The sequence below is a fragment of the Cyclopterus lumpus genome, chromosome 9 (assembly GCF_009769545.1).
Source record: "Cyclopterus lumpus isolate fCycLum1 chromosome 9, fCycLum1.pri, whole genome shotgun sequence".
Lineage (NCBI taxonomy): Eukaryota > Metazoa > Chordata > Actinopteri > Perciformes > Cyclopteridae > Cyclopterus > Cyclopterus lumpus.
In genome coordinates, this window is record NC_046974.1 from 20520242 (window position 1) to 20537384 (window position 17143).

Below are 17143 nucleotides of genomic sequence, written 5' to 3' on the forward strand. Positions count from 1 at the left end.
CACACACACACACACACACACACACACACACACACACACACACACACACACACACACACACACACACACACACACACACACACACACACACAGTCACTCCAACAGACACACACAAGTACTGTACGCTCACGTGCACAGGGCCGTGCTCAGACAGATGTGCATCTTTTTCTCTTATGACTATAGAAGAATCTCACTCACTCACTCTCACACACACACACACACGCACACGCACACGCACACAGCTGTAAAGGATTCATAGAGCTGGGTCACGAACATGAAAACAAACCCACTCATGCTAAGGAAATGGGGAGAAAGGGAGAGAGAGAGAGAGAGAGAAAGGAAGAGGGACAAAGAGACAGCCACACAGCCCTGAAGCAGGGGAACACCCACCCTTGGTCTTTTTCTCTTTTTAATAGGGCAAAGGACGGACAAAAGTGTGCACCCAGCGGGCTTTCAGCACAGCGTGCCAGTAAAGCCAAAGCTCTCTCAACCGTGATTTCATTTCCAGCAGGATCAAGAGCCTTCCAGGCCATTTGCATCTCATCTTTTACAGTGAGCTGCGGCCATCGATGGGATTCATAAAAAGAGGGAGGCACGACCAATGTGTTTTTCTCGGCTGTTAAAATCTGGAGCGGATTTCAGCAAGCAGAGAACAACTCCCACAAGAAGACACAATCTGAAGGACAACACAGGCAGTACAGTCCACGGTAAGAGTGCATGTCCACGCTGCGGTGTGCGTCTCTGTTGTGCACGTTTTCTTTGGTGGGGGGTTGACACATCTGTGGCAGGATTACTCCAGTTTATAAAGCAGGGAGGATTAAAATCTCATCTAAATGTACTGTGTCACAGACATAGGCAGAGTAATGGAACCGCCTACAATGGGCTCAGTATCAGACACTCCACTTGTGTTACTGCTAAGAAGTAGACTTAACCGGCTATTTTCTCACTCTCTGTGTGTCGTTCAAATCAGGCAACCATGAAAGCTGGAGGAAACCCACGGAGCAACGTCGTCGGGCTCACACTGACTGTCCTGGTCCTCTTGGAGGTCTGCGGGGTCCGAGGCTGTCGGGTTGGCTCAGGGTCAGAGTGTGAGAAAGCCCCTTTTGTCCCGGGCCACAACCTGGCAGGAGAGGGTTTCGATGTGGTGCGGATGCGTCGCACGGGGGCGTACGTCATCAATGTCAAAGCACATCTGGCGGACAACCACAGCTGTACACTGTGTCCAAACCGCTTCCAAGCAGGACAGGTGAGCGCAATAAAACTCAGCCCCCCTCGGCTCACTCTTTCCATTGTGCCTTCAAACAGTCTCGACTCACTTCACTTAATTCCAACCGTTTCTTTCTTTTCTTTCCGCCATGTGTTTTTTTTTCTCCCTCCCTCTGTATTCCTTTATCTCTCCTCCTCAGATCCAGAGGCTCCCAGCTGCGGTGCTGGACTGGCGTCCCTTCAGCCGCTGCAGTAAGCATCTTTCTAGTGCCCTCCACCACTCGGTGGACTCCCTGCTGCGGAGCTCCAGCTCCATGGTCAACAATAACTGGGGCCTGGGCTTGAGTTTAGAAAATATCGGCAAGGCAGTGCTGGGAGGAAGCCGCTCAGACTTGGCAAAGTTTGCCCGTTCGCAGCACAGCGCGGACAAGGCCACTTTTGCCATCCATGAAATCAGTTGCACCTACTACAGGTAAAGAGGCTGGATATAACGGGCCTTTGCATTTATATGCAGCGATGAGGTCAACGGCTTTGAATTAACTGTTGGCGGGCAGAGGAATGCTGGTTTTGTCACGTCCGAACATTACATGTTGACAATAGGGATAATAATGTAAAAAATGCCAGTTAAAAAAAAAAAGAAGTATATTACAGTTATTGCGATCTGGTGATACTGGCTAATTTGTTTACGGCCATCCCCCCTGCATGTAAAGAAAGCCAACGTGTTGTTGACGTCTGTAGGTCACCTGCGTGCAGATGTTCCTGGACATGAATAGAAAGCACACAAAATGAAGTTACAGCGGCTCACAGTGCGATCTGGTGGTGAACTCGTCTGTTTATTGTTTGACACGATAAGAGTGACATTTTTATTTTCATTGTGTTACGCGTGTTTCAACGCAACATGCTTTTTGTTTTTTCAGCTACAGACTGGCCGACCATCCCCAGCTGAGTGCAGAGTTCACAAAGCATCTGAAGAGACTCCCACAGAGCCTGAATACAAGCCATAACCGAGCCCTGTACAGACGGCTGATAGACACCTATGGGACGCACTACATACACCAGGTCAGGGACTCACACGCGGGTCTTTTCCTGCCTTAGCACAATTGCAGCAGAGTGTCCTTTTGATGGAGGTTTTAGTGCCAACAATGCTAAAGATTTTAAAAAGAAAGCCTTCATTTCACTATTTGTTTGTCTCCTAGGTCCAGCTTGGTGGTAAGGTGAGGCGAATCACTGCCTTCAGGACCTGCCTGGCCACACTGAAGGGCTTCTCAGAGTCGGACATCAAAAACTGCCTGAACTTTGAACTCCGAATGGCCCTCGGTTTCCTGCCTGGCAATGCCTCCTTCTCCAACAAGTGCGATAACCTCCTGAAGGGCAACATGAGCATGGGCTTCTACCAAGGCTTCATGACCCATAAGATTGAGGTCATCGGCGGGGAGAGGTATTTCCCCGACATCCTCTACCAGGAGGACCCATCTGAAGCATACCAGAGCTGGATGGGCAGCCTCCACGAAAACCCCGATGTGGTTTCTTACGCCATCTTCCCTCTGCACCACCTGGTGGAGGACTCCCAGATCAGTGTGCATCTGAAAACCACCGTCACAGAGTATATTAAAGATAACCAGCTGCTGGCGGACCAGGCTCGTTTCAAGAACTGCTCCCCGACTCCCAACCTGGATCACAACTGCTGTCCTCTACGGGCTGGAAGGGGAACGCTCAGACTGGAGATCCACAGGGCGGCCGGCCTGAGGGCAGACACCTTCACCAAGACAGACGCCTATGTGAAGATCTTCTACAACGGCGTGTACGAGGAGACCGAGACAGTGATGGACAACAACGACCCGGCGTGGAACGTGACCTACGACTTTGGATCGGTGGAACTGGGTCAGGCGATGAGGTTCGAAGTCTGGGATCGAGACGTGTTCTACAATGACGTAGCGGGGAGATGCGTCGTCTTCCCCGAGAGAGGAACTCACGCTCTGAGCTGTCAGCTGAGCAAAGGAGTGCTCTATTTCACCTACACCATCACGTGTGACGCTCACTTGACAGGCTACAGGTGTGGGCGGTACTCCCCCAATGCCGAGTAGATTATTGGATTACAACACGTTTATGTAGATTTAAGCTTTTTCTTCGTTAACTCTTTCGGGTATCACATATAAGAGCCAAGAGCCAGTCAATGTGTCAACATTTTGGATGCCAAACAAACTCACCCTTTTCTCACATCATTTTGTAATTGTTGGTCAGTTGTCTTTTTATATAAATTACTTTTAATATTTCAGTATTGTTCAACCAAAGTTTAAGTCTTTGTGCATCTGCTGTACGTAAAAAAAATAAAGTGATTCTGATGAAGGGCATTTAGGCTACTGTTGTCTTAAGTCGGATACAAAGGAGCATATAGATAATGTATTGACACCCACTAGGGAAACAAAACACATTTCTACAAACTTACTCTTTGAAGTGGCTGATGTCTATATTTGTATGTACAGTAACAAAAGCAACACACTGAATAACTCAAGAAAAAAGCAAACAAATAGAAAATGTGAATTGTTCACGCGTAGGAGGAACATCGTGGATCCTTTCAGAACAATTGGATTAAGTCCAATTCATTTTGTATCAGTCTACATATCTAAAGATCATTAAACCGTAGTAAAACAGTTTATATTTATAGTTCTTCACAAATTAGCATTAAATGTAATAATTCTCTGCTAAGAGAATTGTTGTCTCTTAGCAGACTCCCATTCAAAAATAAAACTAAAAAAAAGTTTCTATTTCTGAAGGAGATGAGTGGAAACCAGACCTGGTGTCAGACCACATGCAGTGTAAGAATATCAATAATTCCTACATGATGAAAGCTTCAGAGCTCATTTTTCTGTTGGCAGCTCCTACTGCTGAATCACTGCAGGCATGACCACAAACTTTTATTCCAATTTTTATTATTTAGTTCTAACAGGAACCTTAAAAACATACAAATGACTTAGTAAAAGCTTTAACATTAACACGTGTACACTTAGAACACACACGCCACTTATACAGTACGAATGCAGCAGCTGCTTCATCAACCTCTCAAGAGATTTAAAAGGAGTAGAAACGGCAAAGAAGAGTTTTTTGTAGTTTTACACTGAAGAAAAACTGGGGTTTCCGTGTACTAGATTTCATCGACTACACCCACACGACCATGTATGTTCAGTCTAGAAAGGTCGGCCTTTGCAAAGAAAATTCATGTAAAATATGATATCAGGATGAAAGGCGTCACTTAACACTGCCAGAGAAAACAATCTGTCAGACACGTGGCTGACTTTCTCACCACAAGTGTCAACAATGTTTGATCAGGTCTGGCGTCAGAGGACATTCCTGTATCGTTTAAGCACTGGAAAGTAAGAGCAGCACTTCAGGAAAAATGCAACCTCGTCAGGTATGAAGGGTGGTATAGAAATCTACCACTCCATCGCTCTCCTTCGCAGCATACAGTACCTTTATTGGAATGCGTTAACTTAAATGAGTGACCTTTGTCCAATGCATGCTGCATTACTGACGCTTTTATCTGAACTTTTAAACCACTTTCTTTCGAGCGCCTACAGAATCCTTCTGTAACATGTGGAGCGCACTACATTTATATTTTGATCTCGTCAAAGTAGGAGAAAAAAACTGTGTGCATGTAAAAATAGTGTTTTAGGCACAGCTACCATGCTACACAGTAAGTTAGATCTCAATATCAGAACTTTTTCCCCCATGGCAGCGTATTGGTTCCCAGTAGTTTTCCCAGTATAGACACAAAAGTGTGTGTTCGGTCACAACACTGAAGCCTAAACAGAATCACAGGAATGCCATCAACAATGTGTTTGTACAGTCAAGTTTCACGTTTGCCGATCACAGTCCCAGTGAGGCTTTGAGCAAAGACGCCATGTCTTCGGGTATGGTTCCTTCACCACCTGAAGAAGACATGATGCTTTATTGGTTTTCATTTGCAGAGAATTCACACGGTCAAACAGATTTTCTATACTTTGGACTTTTAGATATACTTCGATCAACAGATACTCATGGCCATCTCAGGGTTTAGGCTGTGTAGGATATTCTCTTCACAGGCTTGAAACGAGGTAAAACAAACACAAACCGAGCTGGAAGTCACAGAGCAGTTCTGGGATCTGCTTCACCTCATTCCTGAATGATGAACGTTACTTAAAGCATTCATTTGTAAGTCTTTTTTGAGGAGTACGTTTAGGAGCTATAGCTTGGGCCTTGGTGGTTAACACTCCCAAATGAAATCTACCCTGCTTTTTCGTTGTGTTGATTAATTAGATTGCATAGTTCAATCCAAAAAAAAAAAGTAATGTATGTATTACAGAAATTGAGTCCCTGCAGTCAAGAAAGCGTATATGCATGTGTGAACATCTCCTCACCTTCAGCAGCCGTCATGTCCTGCTCCAGCTTCAGTTTTTTCTGGCTCAGCTGCAGCATGCAGTCCTCTATGCTGCCCTTACTGATCAGCTTGATCACCTTTACAATCCTGATGGCCACAGTGAGGCACATGAGTCATACAGGGTATCAATACATGAAGGACTGCTCTGAAAAGGGACTATTTTTTTTACCAGAGGAGGTCCTGTAATTTCAACGAACACCCACTGTATTAGTTTGAGATTTAAATTCCATCAGAAATAGCCAACGTGTTTTCTGTCTAATTGCTGACATGAATCAAGAACCACAAGACCTCGTCTGGAAAAACTCACCCCATAAGAATAATGTATCATCTACAGATTTCATCTTACTTGGTCTGGCCGACACGGTGACATCTGTCCTCTGCCTGCTTGTCGTTGTAGGGATTGCAGTCGATGTCATGTAGGATGACGACGTTGGCTGAGGTGAGGTTGATGCCCAGGCCACCAGCACGTGTTGACAACAGGAACACAAATATGTCAGCATCCGTGTTGTACTCATCAATCAACCCAATCCTGCAGGACAAAGAAAACACCTGAGCAATTACATGTGACACAATTCATGTTATGTTCAGAGTTTAATACAAAACATTGTTGGACTGTGACGTCATCATTTTTCACCACGAAGTAGCAGAATGAATACAGTTATGCGTCATGATACTGCCTTGTTGGCTAAAACGGATTTCAATGTGCTGACCTGTCCGCGATGGGCGTAGATCCATCCAGTCTGACGTAGCGATGCTTCAGATGTTTCATCAGCACCTCCACAATGTCCAGCATCATGGTGAACTGACTGAACAACACCACTCGGTCCCCCTGGAAGATGAAAGGAAAGTCGACCTCCTTAGGACATGCAGTCTGCACTCCTGCTGCATGCATCACAGACCCGACCCGGCACATTTGTATTTACCTTGTTTTTATGCGAGGCCAGCAGCTCCGTGAGGTGGTGGAATTTGCCAGAGTCAAGTAGGAGATTCTTTTCTAGCTGGTAGGAGCTGATGGAGGAGTACTGCTGGCACAGACGGTTGAGCTCAAAGTCTGACATCACTTCCATGTCCTCCTGGATCAGAGTTGCGTCTGCGTCAAAGTGAGTTGGCTCCTATGGAGGAGAGGAAGAAGGATGGAGGAAACATTTAACAAGGGGAGACAGAGCAATGCCCCACATTTGGTAAAAGGATGGACATGAGTGTGGAATAACAAACAATACGGATTATACACAATGAACACCATGAATTTTCCATGGTCATTGTTATAACACAATTACCCACTAGCCAAATACTTCAACAAGTCATTGGAGCGCTTGGTGTCTGAGCCTCAAGTCAAGAAGAACACGTCAAGAGAAATATTCTTAACTAAAGTCTTTTGCTACAAATCAAACAGACGGAAAGATGCCCGTGAGACTGACCTTGAGCATGAGTTTGCTCATGGCTTTGAGCTTTTCGGTGGTGTAGTACTGTCTATGAAGCAGCGGGTGGTTGGCCATCTTCCTCAACTGCATCATCACATTACACAACTCACGTTCTGCAAAGAAAAAGCACGAGGGAAATTGATACTTTTTTTTTAATTTGCACAAAACAACACCGTGATGTACAACCAGAAGCAGTGTATCAGCCTTACTCTCGCCACTCGTAGAAGCCTTGAGTTGGTTAAAGAGGGTCTGGTAGAGAGCCTGCTGTTTCTCACTCATTGGACAGGACTCAACCGTATCTTCCTTGGCTGGCAGCTGCTTGAGGACCTGGAAAAAGGGAAAGACCATATGTTATATACAATATTTACCCAGGGTTTGAACTTCGACTATGATGTCCTAGAAAATCTGTCTTTGAGATGTGGTAAACCATCGTTATGCAACATTTCCCTACAGAACACACTTACTTTCCATAAACATAGTATCCACACAATACAAATCTGTAACCTGAACTTCATCAACTCACCTCACTCTTGACTCTTCTGAGGATAAAAGGTTTCATGATGAGTTTGGCCTGAGAAATACGATCCCTCTCAAAGCGGCTCTGCTCCTCATGGGATTTCTGAGATAGACAAAACTTTAGTCAGATGGGCAAAAATAAAAAAAATGAACTATTAAGACTTTTTGGGGCTAGCTATTTAACTTGCAAGGTAAAACATTTGTTGTTGTTTCTATACTTGAAAAAAAGGGACTAGAAGTCAGTGGAAGGCCAGAAGATACAATCAGAATAAGATCAAAGTGAAGATGTCTCCTCACAGCCTGCGATTTAATGAAGCACCAGGAGTGTTACGGCCATCGGAGATATGCATCTACCCGGCTTCGGAAGGCATTGAGGTCTAACTCACCATAGAAAACATTTTGGAAAGCTGAGTAGTGGAGCTGGAGAACATAGAAGGCATGATGAAGTTCAGGAGAGACATCAGCTCCAAGAGGTTGTTCTGTAAAGGAGTTCCTGTCAGCAGCAAGCGATGCTCTGCCTACAGGGGGAGAAGAGAAGAGAGAAAAGAAAGAAAGGAGAGAGAGAGAGAGAGAGAGAGATCAACCACGGGTAAGTTGCAATACTTCTTTCTGATAGGAAGGAAAATTATTCCGATAAGAGATATGAAGAAACCACAGAAGTAGACGGCTGGTGGTGGAAGAAAATACATTACAAAATGTCAGTGAACTAACGTTAATAGCCATGAGGTGGCGGTAGCGCAGAGAGTTCATGTTCTTCAGCATGTGACCTTCATCAAACACAGCATACTTCAGAGGCAGCTTACGGAAAAGGCTGCGGTCGCTTTCGTTTCCGATGGCCATGTTATAGCTGGAAAACAAAACAAACAAGCAAACCGGGAAAAAAAAAAAAGTTTAGGTGTGAGTGACACGTTGCTTGAGGCTCTTAATGCCCATGTGGACACAAGCACGGAAATCTGTTAAAAATAATGGAGGCGGGTTGTGTGCGTTGCTCACGTGGTCACAATGACGTTGCAATCAGTATCATTATTGAGTAGGTCGTGTCTGAGGTAGCGGCGGTCCTCCACAGATCCTGTGTAGAACATACACACACACACACACACACACACTATTCAAGACTGGAAAGTCCCTGGATAGAGCCGAGTGCAGGCTGACAACAGCACAAGAACATACGCTGGATCACACTGAACACTTAGAAGGGTTACTTTGGCATTTTTCAACCTCGACCCGATGTCCTCACACTTAAAACACTTTTAGGTGGACGTAACATTACATTGACGCTGCGCAACTGCCCTTGCAGCTTATTTCACGGCTAACCGTTACAGTGTTATCCCTCAAAACTGAACCAATGTTAAAGAATTGTTGTCTCTGTTCATCACAAATACACAGGTAAAAAGAGTCCAGGTAGAGAAATAGCAACGTTGCCCTTTAAGGTACCCAGATCAATCACAGGTTCCAGGTAAGGAAGACAACATGTGAGGTTTCAATGTAAACAGAAGAAAAGGGAGTCGTACCACAATAGACGAGAACTTTGAGGGTGGGGCACCACAGCTTCAGCTCTCTGACCCAGTTATCTGCAAGACAGAATGGGCATAAATCAGATTAAAGATTGATTCAGTAGCTCATTTTACAAAGGAAAATGAAGGGAAATGGAAAATGAGCTACAAGAAGTTCAACAAACAAACTTGAATGCTGCAGTCCGACTGTAAATATTGAAAATCAAACTGACGCTCCACTCTATGATGCTGTATTGATGTGATGTATTGTGGTGTACAGCAAGCGCCACCAGAAATCAGTCTCTACTGGCGGAACAGGCCGCTCAGGAATAGGGAATACTTTACTTTTTTAATGTATTACAGGACTAGAAAATAAGACCGCGGAGCCGCATGCTGCTTTTCAACCCCTCAGTTGCTGCTCCCTGAAGCTTTGACGAAAAAAACCCCTCTTATCTTGAAAAAAAAAAAAAAATAAATATATATATATATATATATATATATATATATATATATATATATATATATATATATATATATATATATGTCAAGTGTCTTTCCCTGCAGGTGGCTAATCATGATTTGCAGAGCTCCGGTATATTAAGGCGTACGTTATTAAAAACGTATCCGTCCTCGGGTGCGTTTCCAGATATATATATATATATATATATATATATATATATATATATAAAACATGTAGGCTCTTGGTATAAGAAAGGTTGCTAACCCCTGGTCTAGCCTTAAGTGTGAGCGGTTAGCTCCCCTGTTAGTAACATTTTATCTCAAAATGCTCCGCCGATATTGTAGCTTGTTAGAGCCCCAAATAACAGCTGTCATGTGAAATGTACGGATTATTGATTCTGGCACCAAACAACACAGAAAGAGGACATTTCAACTCTGGGGTTATACACATTACGTGTTTGCCTCCAGCTAACACCAATAACTATTTATGGCTGTAAAAGTGTCTATAACCTGCTGCTCCAACCAAGTCGGAATAGACACAAACTAGCATCTATAGCAAATTCAAGCAATTAGTTGAGATACACCAGAGAAACAGGTGAGGTGACGAGAGAACTACTCTTATAGAAACTACACCCAGTTTACTTTTTTTCCTCCTCACAAAAAGGTTTGTTTTCAAACAAAAAACTATCAAATATGGCCTTAGACAACAGACACCACATGCTGTTATGCTTAAAATCATCAAATAAGAGTATGTTACCCAATGTGGAGGCCGGAACCGTGATGAGGTGAGGACCGTCTATTCCGTTCTCGTAAAGCTGGGCCAGAAACGCTATAGCCTGGATAGTTTTCCCCAAACCCTGAGATGAGCAAAGAAGAGGGTGAAAGAGAGATGGAGAGATACAGAATCAGTCAGATATCAAACACAAAGATAAAGAAAGAGCCAAGTGGACGGCCATGAAAAGATATTTGAACATCTGCTTTTCAACAGCAATAACCTAAGCGTCGACAGCAGAGCAGCTTTACTAAACCTGTGCTGCTCGTACACGTCTTCTTTCTTCCCTGTACTTTCTGATTGTTTACTCACCTGCAGGACGGTTACACATCCACACAAAACCCTCTTTGATTGAGGCGCAGTAACACTCATCAAGTGGGGACCTAAACAAGCTGTAAACACCTGCTGTCCTGCTTGGCGTATTAAACGTTTACACTTAAGTTTGTTTTCGACTTTGGCCTTGTGAACCGTGTCACTTCCCACAGGTCATACGCCTGGTGCCTCACCATTTCATCAGCGAGGATGCCACTTAGTTTGTGCTCATTCAGAAGCAGCAGCCACTTTAGACCAATCAGCTGATAGGGTTTCAGCTGGTTTCTGAAAGACAACCAATAACAGACTGAGAAAAAAAAAATACTTATTTAAAAGCACATACTGTACGTAACGAAACGGTGTGCAGAGAACAGCACTCACTGCTCCTCTTAGGTTGCAAAACGTAGCTAAATGTATTCAGTGCCTTTCATATTGGACATCGACCTCACGTTTACATGCATCTTGTCAGAAAAGTAGACTTAAAATGTAAACCGGTGCAGACGGTGGCATGAATGCAAACAAGAGTACATCTGTTTGAGACGCGCGAGTGAAAAACATTGACTCTTTGATACGCTGGTTTGTATTCATTCGATCATTGAAGACGCGGTCGTTGCAGACTCACCTGGCAGAGATCTGAACACCTTTCTAATTACAGTACGTGTACATTTTACTCACTGGCTGTTGAGCAGGATGGGCTGTTTCATGGCCCCTGTGCCACTCTCCATCACCTCAGTGACCTGTTTGACCATTTTTGAGGAAATGGTTTTACATCGGGACATCAGCCCCAGGACGACCTTCCGCTCTTTGAGGACGACTTTGCAGCCCAGCAGTAAAGACTCCGACAACCCATTGGCCTTAACGAAGAGCTCAACCTGAAGGGGAGAGAATGCTGAGTATCTCGACAGAATCCATTGACCACAATCTAGTAGTAAGTTCTCTGATAAGTCATTGACGGGACAACATGTTTGAGAATCACTGAATTACTTCACCGTCATGGAGTTTGGTTTATACAACACAGATAATCAATATTTCACTGCCCTATTATTGCAACATGACACCCTGTCAGAATTATTATGCACCATAACAGAAAGCAATTATTCGCTGTTGACAGAAGGTAGTTTGGAAAATAAAAAGACAACAAAATGAGGCGAGATACTGTCAGGAGGAGAGTTCTGCTATTCAATAGCTTGTCAAGAACGTCTCGTCTCTACAGAGGACGGCGGTGTGAAGCGCTCAATAAGTAAATACAGTCACAGGCCCCAAAGTAATTTTACAGGAGTTCATTAGCAGGATCGACTGACTGTCGCCCTTTGTTTTTACATCTTTTCCCCATTGATAACTTGTGCAAACTGTTGTAATTGAAATGAAGGAATCACCTGCATGATGGCTATTTCATGTTTTTTTGTCTCATTTGCACACACACACACACACGCACACAGTCTCTCACCAGGCTTTGCCAGGATTCAAAGGGCCTCAGTTCCAGAATCTTCTGGGCCTTTTTAACAGAGCACCCAGCAATTAGCGACAGCTCATCGATCGACGCATCCCGGAAGAAATTGAGCATCTCTTTCTTCAGATCCGTCATGCCGCCTTTAGAATCCAGCTCTTCGTCGGAGTCCTCAAATTCACTGCTCACCGCTTCCTCTTCCGCGTCATTTTCCTCTTCAGAACTGACATGTTCGTTTGAGGCAAGTGCCTTCATCTTCCTCTCGACTGCCTGCTTCTTAGCTATACTGGTCCCACTGGCAAATCTGGACAGCATCTGAGCAGTGGAGGAAGAGGAGGAGGATGGCTTCAGGGAGGAAGAGGTAGTTGTTTTTTTGACAGAAGAGGCTGAGGATACCGAGTCAGAACTTTGTTTAAGCCATGTAGACAAAGTGGGAGGGCTACTTCTGTTTTTTGCACCTTCATGGGGTTCTGAGTCTGAATCTTCACTGTCCTTTGTAGTGTCCGTGTCATCTTCACTCTCCTCCTCTGTTCCACTCATATTTCTGTGGTCCTTTCCATTTCTCCTACTTTCACTGTCTCTGTGATCTTTGTGGTGCTTCAACTTCCTGTGGTCCGGGCTTGACTCGTCTTTACTCTTCGATTGCTTTTCTTCTGTTTCAGGTGGGCTGAAACTGGTGTCATCTGACAACAGAAAAATAAAGAAAAACAACGTGAGTCTGTGTCAGAATCAGTTAGGTACACACATACATGAGGTCAGTGAAAAGATGGCTAAATTCGGTTGACGGGGGTTGTGTTTGTACCTGGGTCTGAGAACATTTGTAGAACCTGCAGAGCATCCTCAACGTTCCAGTCGTGTTCCTGCAGCACCATCCTCAGCTCCTACAGAAAGACAGACATCAGCCAGAGTCAGAACTAAAATACAAGATGCACTAGGCTGTATTTTTTTTTCATAGCAGCTGGTATAAATGGCTCTAGACTATATATTTTTTTCACCACCAATCAGAAATATAGATCTTGTTGTCAGTGTAAAAAAACAAAATTCTAAATGATATCTTTTTACTTTGTTATAGTGCTTATTTGCATAAACGCTCACATTTCAGGGGATTAGTAAATAAATGATTGAATTTATATTTAAAAACTTAATAATTTCTTGGCACAAGTAGTTCTAATGATGTATTGAGCTAGTGTTAGGTTAAAGAAGGCCATAACACCCTCTCGATTACCTTTTGTATAATGCAGTGAAAACATCTCCTTTATTAATTCATTCATTAATTAACTTTTCTTGCCAAAAAAGGATTTGTGCAACATCACATTATACTGCATCATATGACACATCACAGAGTCAGTCTCTCACACACACACACACACACACACACACACACACACACACACACACACACACACACACACACACACACACACACACACACACACACACACACACACACACACACACACACACACACACACACACACACACACACACACACACACACACACACACACACACACACACACACACACACACACACACACACACACACACACACACACACACACTGTAGTGTAGTGTAGTGTTATCAGAGTATAAACAGTGTAAGTGTAAAAAGTGTCTGTGCAGCCTCACCTCCTTGTCCTGGTCGGGAAACTTTTTCTGCAGCTTTCGGACCATGGCTTCCTGCTTCTCCCAGCTCGGCTCGCTGTTGTTCTCATCAGAAATCTTTTGGTTTAAATACAAGCAAGGTGAAAACAAACCTTACCACTTAAATTAAATTAAACCAAAACCCATGGAGATTTGCAATTGGTGTTAAAGGGAAAGCCAAATAAGCTCATACTGATTTACCTCATCCCCCTCAACACATGATTCTTATTATAATCTATATGTGGAATGTGCAGTGTCTATAGTATGCATCGTTCATCATGTGTTATTGGTCTGTGTAAAAAAAGTAAAGAAAATGGTAACGTCCAAGGTGTGTTGGACATAAGGAGCAACAAATCCAACAGTAGCTTTTATGCAGTGTAGGATGAGTGTGAAATGTACAGTGCGCAGTAAAAACACTTAAAATGGCTTTAGTTGTACTCTAAACTAAAATGTCAAGATATTCAACATACATGTTATGTTTTGTTTTAAACCATGTTATCATTAGTAATCTTACCACTATTGTCTTGCTCCTCTTGCTGGTTTGAACCTCACCACTGTCCTGGGAACTGCTCGATCCATCCTGCTTCCTCTTCCTGCCTTGGTCTGGGGCTGAGAAGACAAGGTAGGTATACAGCTTTAATTTACAGCACTGGGTTTTTGCTGCAACATTTTCCCATACTTGAAATGTACACTAAAATCAATAATTTATTGTATCTAGTTTTTTTTACTTGCGTCATGGTACAGCAAATCAGCCCAACATGGTTGAACATTATAAAACACAAAAAAAGAAAACTTGTACTCATTACTTTAATAGTTTTTTTGTGGGAAGCTGATGACTGTTCTCCGACTATAAACTAAGCCTTCTTTACGGCCTCACAGAAAGGTTTTTAACTCCTGTTCATGTCCAATTGAAAGTTACTATTTACCTTCTTTATCACCAAACTTTAAAAGGCATGCAGCAACAGCACCATCCAATGTGCTGGTGGACCCAATGACCTGAAAATGGAACAGAACATGGTGCTTTGAACAGAGAAAAACAGGAGAGTTCATGGGATTGTTTTTTATGAACAGTGTCCACATTACAGCTGGCTTTCAGATCAATTAAATACTTAATCATGATAACATGTTAGAATAAAGGTGGTGTATAATCATGTCAGTAAAATCAATCAAGATAGCTTTGACAGTGATTAACAGCGCAATACGGATCCTGCGAGTTGTCTTGGGATTTTCATGCAGTCGCGCTAACGTGTTCTATACTGAGAAGGTGCAAAGCCTCCATCTCAACTCACCTCCAGCAGCTCCGTCCTTGTCAACTGAGGAAACATCTCCAGTATAACGTTCATCTTCTCATCCATTTCGTTGTCCTCGTCATCCGTGTGATCCGATGCCTCATTTTTGGATGACTTCCCTATGGGATTCCTATTGGAACCAGCATTGTCAAGCAGTGTATTCAGCATGAATGTGAAATATATATATATTTCTTATTTCACTTTACACTTACTTGGACTTCTTGGTTAATGGTGTTTTGGCCATTGTTTCAGAGAGGAGCTCATCTTCCTCCAAGTCAATTGTAAGGACTTCCTCAAAAATCACTCCTCGGGCATGGGACTTCGGTGTGGCTTTGACCGGTTTCATTTGAGCTGGACAGCAAAATGTAAAAAACAAAAACAAGTCATTCCGGCGAATGCATCTGCTGACTTGTTTTTGTTTTTGCGGATGCAAGAGGAAAGGAATGCAGTCAAACCAATGTTTGCAGCTACTTTGGTTCGGGCATGTCGATGTCCTGTTGCCTTCCTCACGTATCAAAATATGTCCTCAACATGACATTCAAATATCGTAGACTTTAAGCGAGCCTTACTTACAATTGTAATGCAACTGTCTATGTTGTGGGGTGACAACGGCAATGAGAGGGACACCTGAAGCTGAGGGGCCGTGAATCAAATGGTGAACTGTGCCATGCCACCCAGGCACCTCTTTTTGACCTACATGGACTACAGGTGGGGGGATATATTAACATTTGTGATCTCATCATACTATTGTTAACTTGTATACGACGAGAGTATTTTTATTTATTTTTTCTTAAAGTGATTATAATGACATTGTCTCAAAGATTCACATTTTTTAAATACCTTCACATTATTGGCATTGACACACTGACTTCAAGATGCAGAGATATTTAGATTTGCCAATATTGCCCAGCTACAACACAGGTACACATTCTGACTGTAATCATTAAGGAGTTGCAGATCAATTTACATCAGAAACTATGTCGGTTCTCGTTCCAAATATTACTGTGGGACTTAGTGATTCTGCCCTGTATCAAAAGACAGCATGTTGATAAAACCCCATGCTACTTAACTACTGCTAGTGATAGCCTACTTGACACATCTGGCTAACAGCGCCGTAAAATAGCTTAGCATCTGCTAGTTACCTGGCTTGTTCTCCTTCTCAGACTCCGGACTTTTGGACCCGCTGTCCTGGTCTTTATCTGTGGTCGTTGCTGTCTTATTGTCAAAACGAAAACGGTCCAAGTTGAACATGTTAACGATGTGTTCGTGTCTGACAGTGGCAGCCCTTTGTCCCTCTCCAGTCAGCAGTATCCTCTCCGTCCTGTCGCATCAAGCACAATGTTCCCGTTAGCCAATGAGACAACCTAGCTAGCACACGTCCGACGCTAGCATGGCAGCCGGGGCAGCGGTCCTCGACACACGGCGGTTTTGAAGCGGTGTCACTACTCGGTTTTTAACCGTGGCGGTTTAAAACAGGTCGATTAATGACACATTGATTTTGTATAAAAGACGGTTGTGTAATTCGGGGTCCAGTTACGCTTTTGTATCTCGACTACAGCCGGTTTCCCGCGAACTCCATCGGCCCTGGAGGATGCTATGCCGGCTCCACTCATTGGGCAGAGTAACGGGGAAGGGGGGCGGAAACTCACGCATGACTTAAGAGAGTACACTGCGGCCTACTTCCGTTTTCGCTCAAAATTTGCTCTACAGCCTCAAATCGTATACATTCATTACTGTATGCCCTCCCCCCCCCCCCCCCCCCCCCGAGGTCTCTGTTATTTACTTCACGAGCATGATCTAATATGTGACGTGTTGCAGTGTGGTAATAATAATGGAAGAGGAACCATCTTCACACGCGGTCCAACATCACCTCTGGAACCTTCTTTACAGTCTGTGGACGTGAGGTTATACACAGGTTATACACAGGTTATACACAGGTTATACACAGCTTGTTGGACTGGATAACGACTGATGTGACCTGTGGACCTGGGACTCTGAGAGTCGTGAGGTCCTATAGTTTCTGGAGACTTGAGCTATGCCCATTGTTTATATAATCTTCTATTCTCTTTGATTGACATCCAATTTGGCATATTTTCAGAATTCAAAGGTATTTCAAATTGAAATGATTCTCTGCTGTCACTAACATCTTTCAGTGGATCTTTCTCACAGA

General features: G+C 43.6%; 2 protein-coding genes across 4 annotated transcripts; one reads left to right on the plus strand and one right to left on the minus strand.

The window, feature by feature from the left end:
• The first annotated feature begins 217 nt into the window (after positions 1–217).
• On the plus strand, positions 218–3556 carry prf1.5 (perforin 1.5). Its single transcript, XM_034542590.1, has 5 exons — positions 218–707; positions 971–1246; positions 1407–1678; positions 2124–2265; positions 2403–3556. Exons 2-5 carry the CDS (start codon positions 977–979, stop codon positions 3288–3290), a joined length of 1572 nt encoding a protein of 523 aa, XP_034398481.1. The 5' UTR covers positions 218–707; positions 971–976; the 3' UTR covers positions 3291–3556.
• A 563-nt stretch (positions 3557–4119) lies between these two features.
• Positions 4120–16732, minus strand: smarcad1a (SWI/SNF-related, matrix-associated actin-dependent regulator of chromatin, subfamily a, containing DEAD/H box 1 a). 3 transcript variants are annotated; one of them, XM_034541683.1, is made up of 23 exons: positions 16116–16732; positions 15186–15324; positions 14974–15103; positions 14611–14680; positions 14199–14293; positions 13670–13762; positions 12843–12921; positions 12041–12723; positions 11269–11465; positions 10788–10878; positions 10267–10366; positions 9069–9128; positions 8551–8626; positions 8269–8404; positions 7944–8075; positions 7565–7660; positions 7251–7368; positions 7039–7154; positions 6544–6732; positions 6331–6449; positions 5967–6149; positions 5601–5707; positions 4120–5132 (listed from the first exon to the last, which is right to left on the minus strand). In XM_034541683.1, exons 1-23 carry the CDS (start codon positions 16222–16224, stop codon positions 5071–5073), a joined length of 3180 nt encoding a protein of 1059 aa, XP_034397574.1. In that variant the 5' UTR covers positions 16225–16732; the 3' UTR covers positions 4120–5070. The 3 variants fall into 3 exon arrangements, with proteins under 3 accessions (XP_034397574.1, XP_034397575.1, XP_034397576.1); XM_034541684.1 differs by lacking the exon at positions 16116–16732 and adding an exon at positions 15547–16097 and having other exon boundaries at positions 4127–5132; XM_034541685.1 differs by lacking the exons at positions 12843–12921; positions 13670–13762; positions 14199–14293; ... (2 more) ...; positions 15186–15324; positions 16116–16732 and having other exon boundaries at positions 4127–5132; positions 12041–12355; positions 12499–12663.
• Positions 16733–17143: the final 411 nt, after the last annotated feature.

Bases quoted from the DNA above. Each gene is read 5' to 3' on its own strand.
- prf1.5 (XM_034542590.1), top strand. From the start codon at position 977: ATGAAAGCTGGAGGAAACCCACGGAGCAACGTCGTCGGGCTCACACTG. The intron at 1,679-2,123 runs GTAAAGAGGCTG...TTGTTTTTTCAG, and splicing joins ATCAGTTGCACCTACTACAG to CTACAGACTGGCCGACCATC. The intron at 2,266-2,402 runs GTCAGGGACTCA...TTTGTCTCCTAG, and splicing joins GGACGCACTACATACACCAG to GTCCAGCTTGGTGGTAAGGT.
- smarcad1a (XM_034541683.1), bottom strand. From the start codon at position 16,224: ATGTTCAACTTGGACCGTTTTCGTTTTGACAATAAGACAGCAACGACC. The intron at 13,763-14,198 runs GTAAGATTACTA...TTAAACCAAAAG, and splicing joins AGAGGAGCAAGACAATAGTG to ATTTCTGATGAGAACAACAG. The intron at 10,879-11,268 runs GTGAGTAAAATG...GTTGTCTTTCAG, and splicing joins CCCATCCTGCTCAACAGCCA to AAACCAGCTGAAACCCTATC.